Genomic DNA, 16359 nt, shown 5'->3' on the forward strand with positions numbered 1-16359 from the left:
TAAACATGGAATTCAAGTGATTCAAACAGAAGTTCCAGAGAATACAGTCTCATTGCCCCTTGGTCATTGAACTTTTGAAATTGGCCTTCGGATAGTTTTATCTTAATTGCCTAGATTACATATTAGACGTTCTTTCTAAAGCAGAAGGGAATAAAATGACTTTGAAGAAATAAATTAATTGAGCTATCAGAAGCGACCATATCTAATAATGAGAAAAGAATAAACTTTGGTGGTGACATAACTGTTATAACATGAAATTGACTACTCTAAAAAATGGGTATGAAAACTATCAAGAATCAGCAGAAAAAGGGCTTGATCACTCACCTGTTGTTGGCATAATAAACATGTTTGGATGATGACTGATTGTCAAGAGAATGCAGCATAGCATTAAGTCTTTCAATTTTCTGCATCCAAAAAGTTAAATTTCAGAATAAAGAACCTGCATGACAGCTATCTCGAGAATCCGAGACCCAAAAAACCAGAAACTCTAAAATAAAACATTTTTTTCAGTTTGAAGCTTCTGCAAAATATATCCAATGTCTTGGGTCTTCAACAACATCACCTCTTCGTTAGTGTACTTATTAGCCTGGCTCTTTTACAAAATCCACATTCAACAGCTAATATTCAAATTACACTCAAATAAATATCCTCAAAAGAGAACAGATAACCTCATAAAAATAAAATTTTCCAGCTTACTCAGGTTTATGGACTCCGCCAACAGTTTTTGTTTTAATCATCTTGAAGTAAAATTCATTTGGGTTCCTCAATGCTGCTTTTTCTTAAGTTTCTGTTATAAACACGCAGAAGCGACTTACCATAAAATAAGAACTCGCCAAAAATTTCGTTCATAAAATTCTACCAAAACCAACAAGACGCAGGGTAGTAGAAATTACCAGTAAAGTTTGCTCCTTCTGGTGATAGGCTCGTGCACGAATGACATAATCTTTATGTTTTTCGAGCAGCCCAAATTTCCTTCTCAAATGCCTGGTACACACAACAAATCATCAATTGAGTGAACCAGAAATATACGTCAAAATATTTCAAAACGGGCAATAAATAAATTAATGGTCCCAAAAAATAATCACACTTACGGCTGAGCGCGCTCCTTGTGAGCTTTCCTTGGAATAGCATTCCTTAAAGACGACATCTTTATGCTAGCAAAAAAAATTCACAGAACTTTAAAATCAATTTACGCACTTCAGAAAGGCAAAAACCACTACAGAAAACATAAAGGGCTAACAAAAATCCTGAGTTGAAATAATTTAACCGTGAAACAACGAAGATTATCGGTATAGAAAAAAAACAACGGATTTTTTTCGTATTTACACAAAATTCAAAATAATTTTTAAGCACAGAAGACTAGCCTGTGGAAAGTGGTGAAGGCTTAGGATTTAAAGGAGACACAAATGCAGAGAATCTTGATTTGATGAAAAATATTTTATATTGTGGCAAAAAAATTATTCTAAATTAACTAAAATTCAATCATGCAAATTGGCTTCCGGATTGAGTGCAAAAACTTATGTGAGACGATATCACGAATCGTATTTTGTGAGATGGATCTCTTATTTGGATCTTCCATGAAAAATATTACTTTTTATGCTAAGAGTATCATTTTTTATTGTTAATATCGGTAGGGTTGACCCGTCTCACAGATAAAGATTCGTGAGACCGTCTCACAAGAAACCTACTCCTGATTGAGTATACAAATACACACACAACACACAAAATTATGATATCACAGAAATAAAAAAAAAAACAAAATCTTGATATTATATTAAAAAATTCAGAAATAATTTTTATATGATTTTCTTATAATTAACTTGTTTAATAATACTGATATCATTGTGCATGCAATTATTTAATTAGATTTTCTTTAATTTTTAGATTAAACTATGAAGATTGATATTGAAAATATTAATGATTCTTTTGTTATAGTTTGGAATTATTATTTAGATAATGAAAAGGGTAAGGCGACGGTTTTAACGACGGTTTCGCGATCCGTCACCGGAGGCTGCGTCGCATTCTAGAAGCGACGGTTTTTCAACTCCCGTCGCTTATAGCGACGGTTCTTTGGAAGAATACCGTCCCTATTTTTCCGATTAAAAAATCACGCAGTTTCCACATAGTTACGAAAATTGTGCTTCCCAGATGACTACAGGATATTGTTGCACGTCCTCTCCTCAGGTTCTCATTCAAGAAATCTTCGTTATATAAGTATTCTATTCAACATTTCCTTTCCTGTTACCATTTATACACGGGTCTTGAAGTGGGACTAACCATTTCATCTTCACGCAGTTTGCGTTTCTTACCCCTTTTCTGCACCAATGATGCATTAAAATGATTACCCTACAGCGAAACAAGGGAAAAATGAAGTGTATAACGTACTGTCTGAAATATTGATACCTGTAACTCTTTCTGTAATGACCCGAAAATCAGACTACGTATAAGACATGCATAATTATTACTATTTAAATTTAAAAATGATTTATATGTATATATATATATATATTATATATATATATATATGAAGGGTCTAATTCATTTTGATATTTGACAAGTCATAACTATTTATTTTAAATGCAAAAGTTTAGTTTTATCCTTTCAGTTTAATACGCGAGGACGAACCGGAGTTTGGAAATTAGAAATAAGATTAATAATAAGAAAAATATTGCTAAATTTAATCTAAGTCAAGGAATAATTTAATTTAAAGAAAAAGAATGTTTTAGGATTTATTAAATTAATTGGAGTCAAGTTAGTAAATAAATCATATTAGGTTCAATATTTAATTAAAGCTTAAATTAAAATATGTAAACAAGTGGGGATAAATTAATCTAGGTATAATATAGTCAAGAAATTAAACATAGCATTTAAATACTTAAATTTTAAAACATGCAATGCCATGCAAGATTTCATTCTAATTTAATTTGTTAATTCACTAAAACATAAAATGGTTATTTAAAACACTAAGAATTTAAAATACAAGACTTAATCAACATTATACCATGCAATATTAGTAGAAATTTAATCAACTCCTTAAGCAAATTCAAATGCTTAGTAAATTCCTTTCAAGCCACCCTTAAATAGCCTTTAAGGTGAATACAATTCCTCACCTTTAACCCGTTAGTCATTAGTGAATTCAAATACAATAATACACCTTGATTCTTCCTTAACCCATCATGCTAGCAAATAAACGAAATCATGCAGAAAAAGGGAGGAAAAGAATCGGCCAGCAAGGAGGAATGAAAAACCATTCAAAGTCCCTTCCACTCCTTCACTTGTAACTCTCATTTTAAGGCATATAATGTCACCTTTAACACCTATTAAATCATTCACCTTCCTCATCTACATTCCCCACAACCTCACCTTCGAAATTACAGAAGAGAACATCATCAAAATAATCGTGAACAGTTGCTGAAACAAGAAGAGGAACCCAACTCCGTGCCGTCACGTAGTATTCATTGTATTGGTTTGTTTTCTTGAAAACAAATTCCAGGCATGTATATGTTGTTTCTTTTCTCTTCAATCAAGTTCTATAGATATTTTTAAACCATTATATATGCATGATTCCAGCAATAAATCGAAATTGACAGCAACATTCCAAGCAATAAGCTGCAATAAGCTGTACAGAATTTTTTCAGCTCCCTTGTTTTTCCACTTCACGGTTTGCTGATCTTTGTTGCTTACAGGGGGTTGCTCGATTCCAGGCACTCAAGGCTGCTTTTAGGCATAATTTAGAGTGCGTTAGGGTGTTATTGCTCCATTGGTTTTCATCCATAACCTCACAAATACAGAAATGACAGTGAAATCTTTCTTAAGTGCAGAAGTGAGTCTCGGTTTTGGTTCTTTGAATGGTTAAGGTGTGTATTCGAATCTTGGCTGTCCTAGGGACTGTAGCCATGATTAGAACAATTATTTAACATGTCTAGGACGTGACCAAGGTGTCCTTTCCAAGCTTGGTTCACGGATCCATCAAAATTTTTAAATCACAAAACAAGTGCACATTTCGAATTTTGATTTCTTGTGCTAGGGGATTTCGGTTTGTAGTGTTTGTATGGATGATGGTTGGCTCCTAGCCCGTGGCCATTGTTTATAAAACACTCCATCATGTCTAGATCGAGCCATGGTCGCTCAAATGGCCATTGGAATGATACAAGGCAACAAAAAAATGCAATTCATCACACTATACAGAAAGTGGCTCTCTCGGTTTTGAGTTGTGAGTGTCATAGGTGTTTGCTTGGTTTGTGGATGGCTTTTAGCCCTTAGCCATGGTCCAAGCCATGCCTTAGGATGTTGGTAAGAGTCTCTGGTTGGTGGTGCAAGCCACAATGGTCATTAGTTTCATAAATTGAGCAAAACAAACACCATAGTTGCTGCTGTAATTTGACAGCAACTTGATGTTCGGTTTTGAGGTTGGTTTGAGTCCTTGGTTGGATTTTAGCCCGTGACCTTACTGGACAGTACCTTTATGAGTTAGGAAAGTCATTTTTTTGTCGTTTGTGATTTGGTCGAGTTTAGAGGTCGTACGAGAAATTACGGCGAAAGGTGCCAAAATGACTCTCGAAAGAGTGTTTTAAGTTTTAGGATTCCTTTCACCTATTTTCGTGTTTTACAGCTATTGTGCATAATTTTCAGTATGTTTGAGGTATTTTAATCATGGTTAAACGTCGATTTAATGTTGGTTCGGGTTGGTACGAAGCCATGGTTAAAAATCAAGTTGTTGGTCCGAATCGTCTCGTTTTGGTTCTATGGTTAAGCTTTTGTCAAGTTACGATTTATTTCATGTGTCACATATTAGTAGTAAGACGCAGCAAGCCTGGGAACGATCCAACTCATCCGGTAAAAATAAGATTATAATTATATTACGTGCATAAAAATATAAAATGTTTATTTTTGAGATATATGCGATATGTCTTGTGGCCACCTTATGCTTATGAGTTTGGAAGTCGGTAGGAACAACCGAGGACCTCTCCGCCCGGTGACTTACGACCGGTTTATGATTTTGTATGGGTACTGACATCCAGTCCAAGGGCTGTGATTGATCTCTACCGCCCAGTATACTCTGGTTTAGTCTGATCAGGCACTTACGCTATGTTTTGGGCCACTTGCTTAGAACATTATCTCTACCAGAAAATTATGATATGATATGACAGAGCTCTATGGAGCAAAGCTTTTACGTATGATTTTCAGATATGTACATAGATATAATTACTCATGATACGATTTTCACCATACGCTTTACGATACCATATTTTTACGTTGCATGCGATTTTATTGTATATTTACTTGTTATTCACGATATATACATGTTGAATCTTTAGACTCACTAAACTTGATTGTTGTAGGTACCGATGAGGTCGAGACGGAGGGCATAGATCAGTGAGCTATCTTGGACAGCAGTAGTATACCCGAGGACCTCATGTTTTAGTTTATGCATTTTTATTATGTTTAAACTCAGTTTTAATATGTTGTATTATTTTTAAGTTGGTATTTGAAACAATATTCCTTCCGCTGTTATTTTAAATTTGAAATTATTTACATGTTTATTTTGAAGCAAGTTATTTATTTATTTAGAAAAAATTTAATAATTCCGCAAAAAAAAAATATGAATACGAAATACGGGGTTTCACAGTTGGTATCAGAGCCTATGTTCTTGTAAAGGGTTGTACTACTACTGACCTTGAGAATCTCACGAAGTCACGCCTTCGGTCTGTAAGTTTTACGTTTACGCACTTTGTTTAAAGCATGAAATATTTTAACAGCATGTTTTCATGAAATATTTTACGTTCAGATTTCGATTATGCAGTATTTATTTAAATTTAAAGAAATAATGTAATTATGCATGTTGGTTACGTTTGGAATTGGAAATGTCTAAGAATTAGAATATCGGGCTTTAGGAGAAGTTGAAAATGATTTGACTATATTAATTGTTTTGGGTCAGTAGTACTGATGTCCTCCTTATGGGTCATAAGTTAATCTTGAAAATTATGAATGCTTTTGGGACTTGTAGAATTTCTAAGAAATTATTGATGGTTCTTGGTTGCTAGTCGAGTAAATTTTTGAGGATTTCATATAAGCAATAGCGATTCGAAGACTACGACAATCTTTAGGATTATAAATGTACAATTTGAGGATTTTAAGTATCTATGAAAATGTAAGATTAATTATGAGAATTTATTTAGGTTGCATGCTCTACATAGTTGGATTTAAGGATTGAATTGCAGGAATTGAGAATTTTAAAGACCTAATTGTAATTACTAATAATTTGAGGACCTAAGTGCAAAACAAAATTTTAAGGGACTATTTTCGAATTTACCAAATTTTGGGGATTAAATTTTGAGTTCGAGAATTTAAAAGTTTAATGAGGTAAAGACGGAAAATTTTATGGGGACAATAATGCAAATTTCGAAGAGTTATTGGGCCAAAATGTAAATTTGGAGAACTGTAAGGGCCAGATTGCAATTTTCAAAATTTTTAAGGATTAAATGCGAACTTTTGAGGAACACTTGGGATTTTGAGTATTTATAGAAATGTAAGACGTGTTATGGGAATTAATTTTGGGTTTAATAAACTTAAGGCTATTGAACATTATGATACGAGAAATCTATAAAATGAAATTGGGAATACTGAGAACTCATGGGTAATTGTGGAATTTTCGGGATTTAAATTAAAAAATTCTTGAGATGAGAATTGAAAGGTTTAAATGATAAGAATTTTCGGTAATTTAAGCTTGGAAAGATGATTAGAACCTCGAAATAGCTGGATTATAATGTTATAAGGAATGACAATCAAGGACACTGTAGGATGAATAAATCTTGAGCTTTAAAATTTACGCGTTGGTGATATAACGTCGAGGCAAATTAAGAATTTAAAGTGACGACAGGTTAAAGTAAAAATTTATCGGTTAGCTAAGTTATAAGAGTAAACATTGAGTTAGCGAAATTTTTTGGGAATTTAAGTTTGATGTGTCGTAAGTTTTAACCAGGATCTTAACAGTTAGAATTATACCTTTGGGGGAATTTGATTTTTCTAGAAAGTTGAGTATGATGGATGGTTAGGTTACTCGATAGACGCGTGTAAGAATTGAATTAGACACCTTATCTTGAGGAATTTTGAAAGTCATTAAGAAATTTGGGACTAAGCGGATATGTGGGCTGGAGTTATACTAACTAATATTATTTGGGTTGCATAAGCTTGAATTTCAAGATTTATAAGATAGGTATTCATACATAAGTTTTGGGTGAAATAAAAACAAAAAGAGAATCAGAGGCGTTCAACATAGAGTACCAATGAACTAACATTAAGATTTTAATTGAGTAAGAAATCCGAAATCTTGATATGGGAATTTTAGAACTCTATGGGTGATATGAGCGAAGTTGAATTATTAGAGTAAGTTTATCGCTAACATGAGATAACTTATTAAGTTTTATACACTAGACTTAATTAAGCATTGACGATACTTAAGAATGCGACATTCGTTTCAATGAGGAAAGTCCAGAGTCTTAGGCCTCAACTATATTGTAATTGGAAAGAAAATGGTTTAAGCATATAATTGAGACTTGAAGAGCTTTAAAATATTGGTAGAAGGTCGATGTTGTATAATTGGGTTTTATGGATTAACGTTATTTAAGGTTTAAGATTTGCAACAATTTTATATTTGGGGTATACTCGTAAATAGTTAAGTTATATAAGTTTGGGCTGTAAGATAAAGATTCGATTCAAGGATCTTAGACTAATTTTGTTATGGAGCAGAGATAAGATTTAACTTTTAAGTGTATCACCGAGGATAGAAATTGATCAGTAACCTTTGGTGCTAAGAGTCTTTAAGTTGAACTGCGTAAATGCTAATGTAATAGGTCGTTGAGCATTACGGGTATAGTATAAGGAAGGTAAGACATGATAAGGTTGAACCACCAATTCTAATATTGGGAACGATGAGAAAAGTCAGAATTCGAGGTCATAGTAAAGTAAAGCTAAGTTACCATAAGTCGTTTTAAGTTGCGATTCGCAAATGAGATTTTTGGTAGGCAATCTAATTAGGATTGAAGAAACGTAAGGACAGCCTATGACTTAATTTTTATCAGAGTAGCGCAGCGGTAGCGTGAATTGTTGGGATAATAGAATTAAGAATCTAAACTTTTGGATTATCGAGGATTAGCGAATTTCGGAGACGAAATTCAATTTAAGGGGGGAAGATTGTAACGACCCGAAAATCAGACTACGTATAAGACATGCATAATTATTACTATTTAAATTTAAAAATGATTTATATATATATATATATATATATATATATATATATACATACATATATATATATGAAGGGTCTAATTCATTTTGATATTTGACAAGTCATAGCTATTTATTTTAAATGCAAAAGTTTAGTTTTATCCTTTCAGTTAAATACGCGAGGACGGACCGGAGTTTGGAAATTAGAAATAAGATTAATAATAAGAAAAATATTCCTAAATTTAATCTAAGTCAAGGAATAATTTAATTTAAAGAAAAAGAATGTTTTAGGATTTATTAAACCTATTAGGTTCAATATTTAATTAATGCTTAAATTAAAATATGTAAACAAGTGGGGATAAATTAATCTAGGTATAATATAGTCAAGAAATTAAACATAACATTTAAATACTTAAATTTTAAACCATGCAATGCCATGCAAGATTTCATTCTAATTTAATTTGTTAATTCACTAAAACATAAAATGGTTATTTAAAACACTAAGAATTTAAAATACAAGACTTAATCAACATTATACCATGCAATATTAGTAGAAATTTAATCAACTCCTTAAGCAAATTCAAATGCTTAGTAAATCCCATTCAAGCCACCCTTAAATAGCCTTTAAGGTGAATACAATTTCTCACCTTAACCCATTAGTTATTAGTGAATTCAAATACAATAATACACCTTGATTCTTCCTTAACCCATCATGCTAGAAAATAAGCGAAATCATGCAGAAAAAGGGAGGAAAAGAATCGGCCAGCAAGGAGGAATGAAAAACCATTCAAAGTGATCCCTTCCACTCCTTCACTTGTAACTCTCATTTTAAGGCATATAATGTCACCTTTAACACATATTAAATCATTCACATTCCTCACCTACATTCCCCACAACCTCACCTTCGAAATTACAGAAGAGAACATCAGCAAAATAATCGTGAACAGCAGCTGAAACAAGAAGAGGAACCCAACTCCGTGTCGTCACGTAGTATTAATTGTATTGGTTTGTTTTCTTCAAAACAAATTCCAGGCATGTATATGTTGTTTCTTTTCTCTTCAATCAAGTCCTATAGATATTTTTAAACCATTATATACGCATGATTCCAGCAATAAATCGAAATTGACAGCAACATTCCAAGCAATAAGCTGTACAGAATGTTTTCAGCTCCCTTGTTTTTCCACTTCACGGTTTGCTGATCTTTGTTGCTTACAGGGGGTTGCTCGATTCCAGGCACTCAAGGATTCTTTTAGGCATAATTTAGAGTGTGTTAGGGTGTTATTGCTCCATGGGTTTTCATCCATAACCTCACAAATACAGAAATGACAGTGAAATCTTTCTTAAGTGCAGAAGTGAGTCTCGGTTTTGGTTCTTTGAATGGTTAAGGTGTGTATTCAAATCTTGGTGTCCTAGGGACTGTATCCACGGTTAGAACACTTCTTTAACATGTCTAGGACGTGACCAAGGTGTCCTTTCCAAGCTTGGTTCATGGATCCATCAAAATTTTTAAATCACAAAACAAGTGCACATTTCGAATTTTCATTTCCTGTGCTAGGGGATTTCGGTTTGTAGTGTTTGTATGGATGATGGTTGGCTCCTAGCCCATGGTCATTGTTTATACAACACTCCATCATGTCTAGATCGAGCCATGGTCGCTCAAATGGCCATTGGAATGATAAAAGGCAAGAGAACAATGCAATTCATCACACTATACATAAAGTGGCTCTCTCGGTTTTGAGCTGTGAGTGTCCTAGGTGTTTGCTTTGTTTGTGGTTGGCTTTTAGCCCTAAGCCATGGTCCAAGACATGCCTTAGGATGTTGGTAAGAGTCTCTGGTTGGTGGTGCAAGCCACAATGGTCATTATTTTCATAAATTGAGCAAAACAAACACCATAGTTGCTGCTGTAATTTGACAGCAACTTGCTGTTCGGTTTTGAGGTTGGTTTGAGTCCTTGGTTGGCTTTTAGCCCGTGACCTTGGACTGGAAAGTACCTAAATAAGTTAGAAAAGTCATGGTTTTGGCCGTTTGTTATTTGGTCGAGTTTAGAGGTCGTACGAGAATTTACGGCGAAAGGTGCCAAAATGACTCTCGAAAGAGTGTTTTACGTTTTTGGATTCCTTTCACCTATTTTCGTGTTTTACAGCTATTATGCGTAATTTTCAGTATGTTTGAGGTATTTTAATCATGGTTAAACGTCGATTTAATGTTGGTTCAGGTTGGTACGAAGCCATGGTTAAAAATCAAGTTGTTGGTCCGAATCGTCTCGTTTTGGTTCTATGGTTAAGCTTTTGTCAAGTTACGATTTATTTCATGTGTCACATATTAGTAGTAAGTCGCAGCAAGCCTGGGAACGATCCAACTCATCCGGTAAAACTAAGATTATAATTATATTACGTGCATAAAAATATAAAATGTTTATTTTTGAGATATATGCGATATGTCTTGTGGCCACCTTATGCTTATGAGTTTGGAAGTCGGTAGGAACAACCGAGGACCTCTCCGCCCGGTGACTTACGACCGGTTTATGATTATGGATGGGTACTGACATCCAGTCCAAGGGCTGTGATTGATCTCTACCGCCCAGTATACTGTGGTTTAGTCTGATCAGGCGCTTACGCTATGTTATGGGCCACTTGCTTAGAACATTATTGTAAAGGCCCGAAAATTCGTTCTTGAAAATTTGCGAAAAAATTTAAAATTTTCTTTTTAAACGAATCAAAATTGCCTTTTTCACAAACTAAATTGATTAATCAAGTTTAATGTTCAAAATTTGCAGCGGAAGAAATTATTACTCGCCAAAATAACAAGTTAAAGTATCCAACAACTGGAAAAAAAATGTTTGATCATAAAAATGGCAAGTGCTGTAAATGAGTTCCTCGGGTGCCACTACTGCCGACCCAAGCTAGCTCACTGGTCCCCGTCCTCGGCCCCGACATCATCAGTACCTACAACAATCAAGTCTAGTGAGCCTAAAGACTCAGCATGCATATATCGTAAATAACGAGTAAATAATATAGTAAAATTTTGCATGGGATAAAAATATCATGTCATGAGGCATAATGTGAAAATAACTTATCATGAGCAATTATAATATGTGCATAACTGAACTGAAAATCATAGTGAAAATGTTTGCTCCTTGGAGCCCTGTAATAAAATAGCATGTCATAAATTTTCTGTTGAGATTATGGTCTACGCAAGTGGTCCCTTGTTGCGACTTTGATTGTTGCACTCCCAAGAGCAGGTTGTCCACAAGTAGTATAATTCGGTGAGTCCGAATATCGTATCCACAGGGAAGCTAAGGTAATTACAAGTCCACTACAATGTCTTTTTGTTTTTGTTTTTGTTTCTTTTTAATTTTAATTGAATCTTTAATGGGTAAATTTTAATTGTTCAAATTTAAATTTAAGTAGTTGAGATTAAAGGATCCACTCTTGGTATTTTAATAAAGTTAACATTAACGAACAATATTGAAATCCACTTAATAAAATGGTTCCAATATATTAAATAATCATATTTATATTATGTTATAAATTATAATCTTATAAGTACATAATATATACCAAAACTTATAAATGTGGTCAAGTATTTATTGTGCTATATATATTTGTAAACACTAAATCAAGGTTCCCACTTTAAATGGTTGGTAAAACCAAACAAACATTTAAATGGTACCAATAAATTAATACTATAATATATTCATATATAATAAATCAAGGAATCCAAGTTAAATGGTTGGTAAAACCAAACTAACATTTAAATGGTTCCAAGAATTTAATATTATAATATATTTATATATAATAACTCAAGGCATCCATTTTAAATGGTTGGTAATACCAAACTAACATTTAAATGGTTCCAAGAATTTAGTGTAACATATAGCAACAATAAATCAAAACTCCCACTTATAAGTAGGGTATAAAAATGCTTAAAGAAATAAATATAACATAAACAATAAATAATGATTAAATAATATAAAACATAGATTCTTACCTTATAATAACCTTATTATCATGCCAAGAGCTTCACCTTATCATCTCAACTTTAGGAAGTTAGCTATTCATTATTCAAAGTGTAAAACTTTGAATATGAAATTAACATGCTAATTATATTTAAATGAAGAAATAAAAGAAAAATATAGAGAGAAATATTATGAACTCAAAGATTTGTTCATAGAATGAGGGATATCTCAATACATTACAATGCACCCCTATTTATAGCCAAATTTGGGGAGACAACCACAAATAAAGTATTATTTTTTACACATAAGTCTTCATTGGTGTTCCAAGAAATTAATATTATATTGCACATCACTTTTGACAAGCATCTTCTCCGAATTTTCTTCTTCACATAAAATGAAACATGTGGATAATTGAGTTGTCTAGTTGTGGTATTTTTTTCAGAATATTTGACCAAGTAGTTTGAGAGATATGGTCAAAATACTAGAGCATGGTAAAACTGCCACTCCTTCGGTAACTTTAATTGTTGCTTAATTTGATCCCAATTGTGAGAGGATTTTTATCTCATGCTTGCCACCAATATTGTAGATATTAACATCAACTTTCTACAGGTCCAAGAATCATCTTAATCCCATTTGCAACGCCAAGGTTATTCTTGTTTTATCGAACCTGTAAAAATAGTAAAAACTTATAATTACACAACAACTTATATTTTATACAATTTATTATAAAACATATAATATTTAAAAATTTAATAAAACAAAAACTATATATTTATATTATAAAACATTTAATTAATGTACAATTTTTATGTTTATCACACCTCCCAACCAGCTTATTGCTAGTCCCTAGCAATTTAAGCGTTAATAGCAATACAAAACATATTGATTAATTTAAATAGAAATGTAATCAGAACTATCTAAGTGTTTAAATAAAATTTGAAAACTGTCAAAGTTATATCAAGATCATCATAATTATAATTTATGAAATAATTTGAGATGATTAATTCAAAGCTTATTTTAGGTAGTTAAATGTACACGGCCTTCAGAAATTCCTAGTAAGAGTCTCAACTCCATATCCTCACAGGTTAATAAATGTTTCAATTTATGGCAACGATTTCTCTCATGGAGTTGGAATACAGATAAATGCTCAGAAAAATGGTTTACAGAATGCAGACAGACAAACGAGCCAAACTAATCAAAAGATAGAAAATCAATTGATTTAAAATCCAGTTGTTCTTATTATATTTTATTTTCCTGATTTTTTTTTTTTTTTTTTTTTTTTTACATCATGGAATCAGACTAAGTTTATGCTTTTTGACCACATATTTATTTAATTTGTACAATGTATTTCTCTCTTTCTTTTTTTATTTTATTTTATTTTTTTTTTATTCTTATGAGAGAAAAATGGGTCGCAGCATATAACTTAAAAATTACATAGATCTTCAACATCTTTCTTTTTGTATTTTTCTTTTTTTTTTCTTTTTTTTTTTCAGGAAATATATATTTTTTTTTTTTTTTTCAAAATAAGAACTCAAGATCTAAACAATAGATAGTCTCTCTCATGATCAATAAAGGCTCGAAAGCTGTTTTCTCAGTCCTCTCCACTCACTCACAAAATATGTGTGAGTTCAAAAATTTTAGGCACTCTTATAAGGTATATCTTGGGCCATATACTTTACTACCTAATTTTATCACAATGGTTAATCACTCAAAAAGATTTCATAAATCATATTTTTATATTGATCAGAATATTAAAAATGACCTTTTTTCAAATAAAATTTAAACATTCTTAAATAGATTAATGCATGTTCTAATTTAAATCTTTCAAATATGTAATGTATGACATTTTTGCAAAAAATTACTAAGGTACAAACAATAAACATGGTTTTATTTTAAAATAATATTTAATTTTTTTTTAAATTTGTTTTTTTTTTTTTATATGTGTTCTCCCCCCAATCAGAATATGACATTGTCCCTAATGTCAAAATAGCTATTAATAAAGAGTACATAATGAAAGAGATATCACCTGGAACTTTATTGAAGATAACAAACTGAAACAAACGCAAACCAATCCACGACTTTTGAATCAATGATCCAACTTCCTTTTCTTACTGCTTGATTGCGACCAATTGATCTTTGTTATCTTCGGATCAGGCTTATGAACAAAAGCTTCCAAATCATCAATTAATTGATCGGCAGTCGAAGCACAGATGAGCATCCGTCGTGAATTTTCTGAAATGAAATTCTGTTCCACAGCTTTATCAAGAAATGTCAACAAACTGTCATAATAATTATTGATATTCAACAAGCCCACGGGTTTATTATGGATATTAAGTTGTGCCCAAGAAACAGTGTGAAAAATTTCTTCTAATGTACCAAAACCACCTGGTAGTGCGATAAAAGCATCAGAATTTTCAATCATTTGAGTGATTCTTTCATACATAGAAGAAACTTTTAATTCCTCCCCAATCGTAACACCTGTAATATTTCCTTCAGCTAAAGCTATAGGAATAATACCCAATACCTGACTACCTCCAAGATGAGCAGATGTTGAAACAGATCCCATTAACCCAATATTACCTCCCCCATATACCAAGTGAATTTTTCTCTCAGCCAATATCTTTCCAAGATTATTCGCTGCTTCTACAAACACTTCATTTTTTCCAGGACTCGACCCACAAAATACACAAATATTTTTCAATGTTTGTGCAGAGGATCCAGTCATGTTTTTACTTTCCTTTTTTTTTCTGCGAAAGTAGAAAGAAAGATGAGAGATTTTATAGGGGTAATATGTTATCATGACAAAACTATGGGTCACAGCTGTAAACAGAATAAATAGTAAAAAAATAATGACACACATGCTTATAAACAGTAGTGTGATTGTGGCTCACAATTTTCCTCTGGTTTTACGTCCAGAAACGGCTTCAACGCCTTCTATGAGTCGAGGATATGCTTCCCATCCAATTTTCTTATAAATTGGCAAACAGGGTCTTTTTTAGTCAGATTCCCAAGACTATGACGCTCATCTTGAAATTGTTTCCATAAACGGAGAAGTTCAATATGCACATGTCCACTAGAATGCGTCTCAAGAGTCAATAAGATGTTATCTAAAGACTCCTTACTCAGCCCATTCTTAATGAAATCAATTTTATCTTCTCTGTTATTGGAAACACATCCCAAAGATCTGCATCGTTTGTCACAAGTCCATCTTGCACACTTATGACAAACCCCTAAACTTTTGGCCCTTCGTTTTTTTGCATAAGTGCTTTTTCCTAATCCAGGCAAATACCGAATAAGCCATGATTGTGGAACTTCTCCTCCTAATCGGACCTTAGCTTCTATTACAAGACGAATATCTTCTGGAATTCCTTTTTGCATTAGTAATCTCAATCTTTCACACCTTCCTGCATAAATTTTTCTTAGAACATTTTCAGAAACAGAGGGAAAATATTTACAAATTTTTGAGAGAATTTCATCCATTTTGAAAAGAAAAGAAATGATTTTTTTTTTTTTTAAAATTTTTGTATCAGCAATTGTGGGAAACTGATTTAACCGACTATGAGAGTCACGGAGTACCGTTATCCGCCATTTAACCGGGAAAATAAAAAGATTAAGAAAACCTGAAATAAAAACAAACAATAATCAAATGCAACACAAAAAAAAATCAAGGATCAGAAAGGGAAATAAACTCTTCTTGAAAGATTTCATTTTCCAAAAATGGTTTAAGCCTTTGTCCATTCACTTTAAAAACATCACCATTTTTAGGATTTTCAATATCCACAGCTCCATAAGGATACACATGCTTTATAACATATGGGCCTGTCCATCTTGATCGTAATTTTCCTGGGAATATGTGAAGTCGAGAATTATAAAGCAAAACTTTTTTACCAATCTCAAAAGATTTTCTAAGAATTGTTTTATCATGAAATGATTTGATTTTTGCTTTATAAATCCTTGAATTCTCATACGCATCATTTCTGAGTTCATCAAGTTCATTAAGTTGCAATTTACGCAATTTGTTGGCATCATCCATGCTTGAATTTAAAGTTTTTATCGCCCAATAAGCTTTATGTTCCAATTCCACAGGCAAATGACAATGTTTTCCATAAACCAACCTATAGGGAGACATATTCAATGATGTTTTAAAAGCTGTTCGATATGCCCACAGTGCATCA

General features: G+C 32.5%; 1 protein-coding gene across 1 annotated transcript in view; it reads right to left on the reverse strand.

Moving 5' to 3' along the window:
- Window positions 1–16359, reverse strand: part of LOC140842921 (probable U3 small nucleolar RNA-associated protein 11) — a 185619-nt gene that overhangs the window by 138092 nt on the left and 31168 nt on the right. The window contains exon 2 of the mRNA XM_073211125.1: window positions 894–984. Within this exon, the coding sequence (XP_073067226.1) occupies window positions 894–984 (91 nt within the window). The remainder of the gene's footprint in view (window positions 1–893; window positions 985–16359) is intronic.

Source organism: Primulina eburnea, chromosome 10, assembly GCF_022965805.1.
Source record: "Primulina eburnea isolate SZY01 chromosome 10, ASM2296580v1, whole genome shotgun sequence".
NCBI lineage: Eukaryota > Viridiplantae > Streptophyta > Magnoliopsida > Lamiales > Gesneriaceae > Primulina > Primulina eburnea.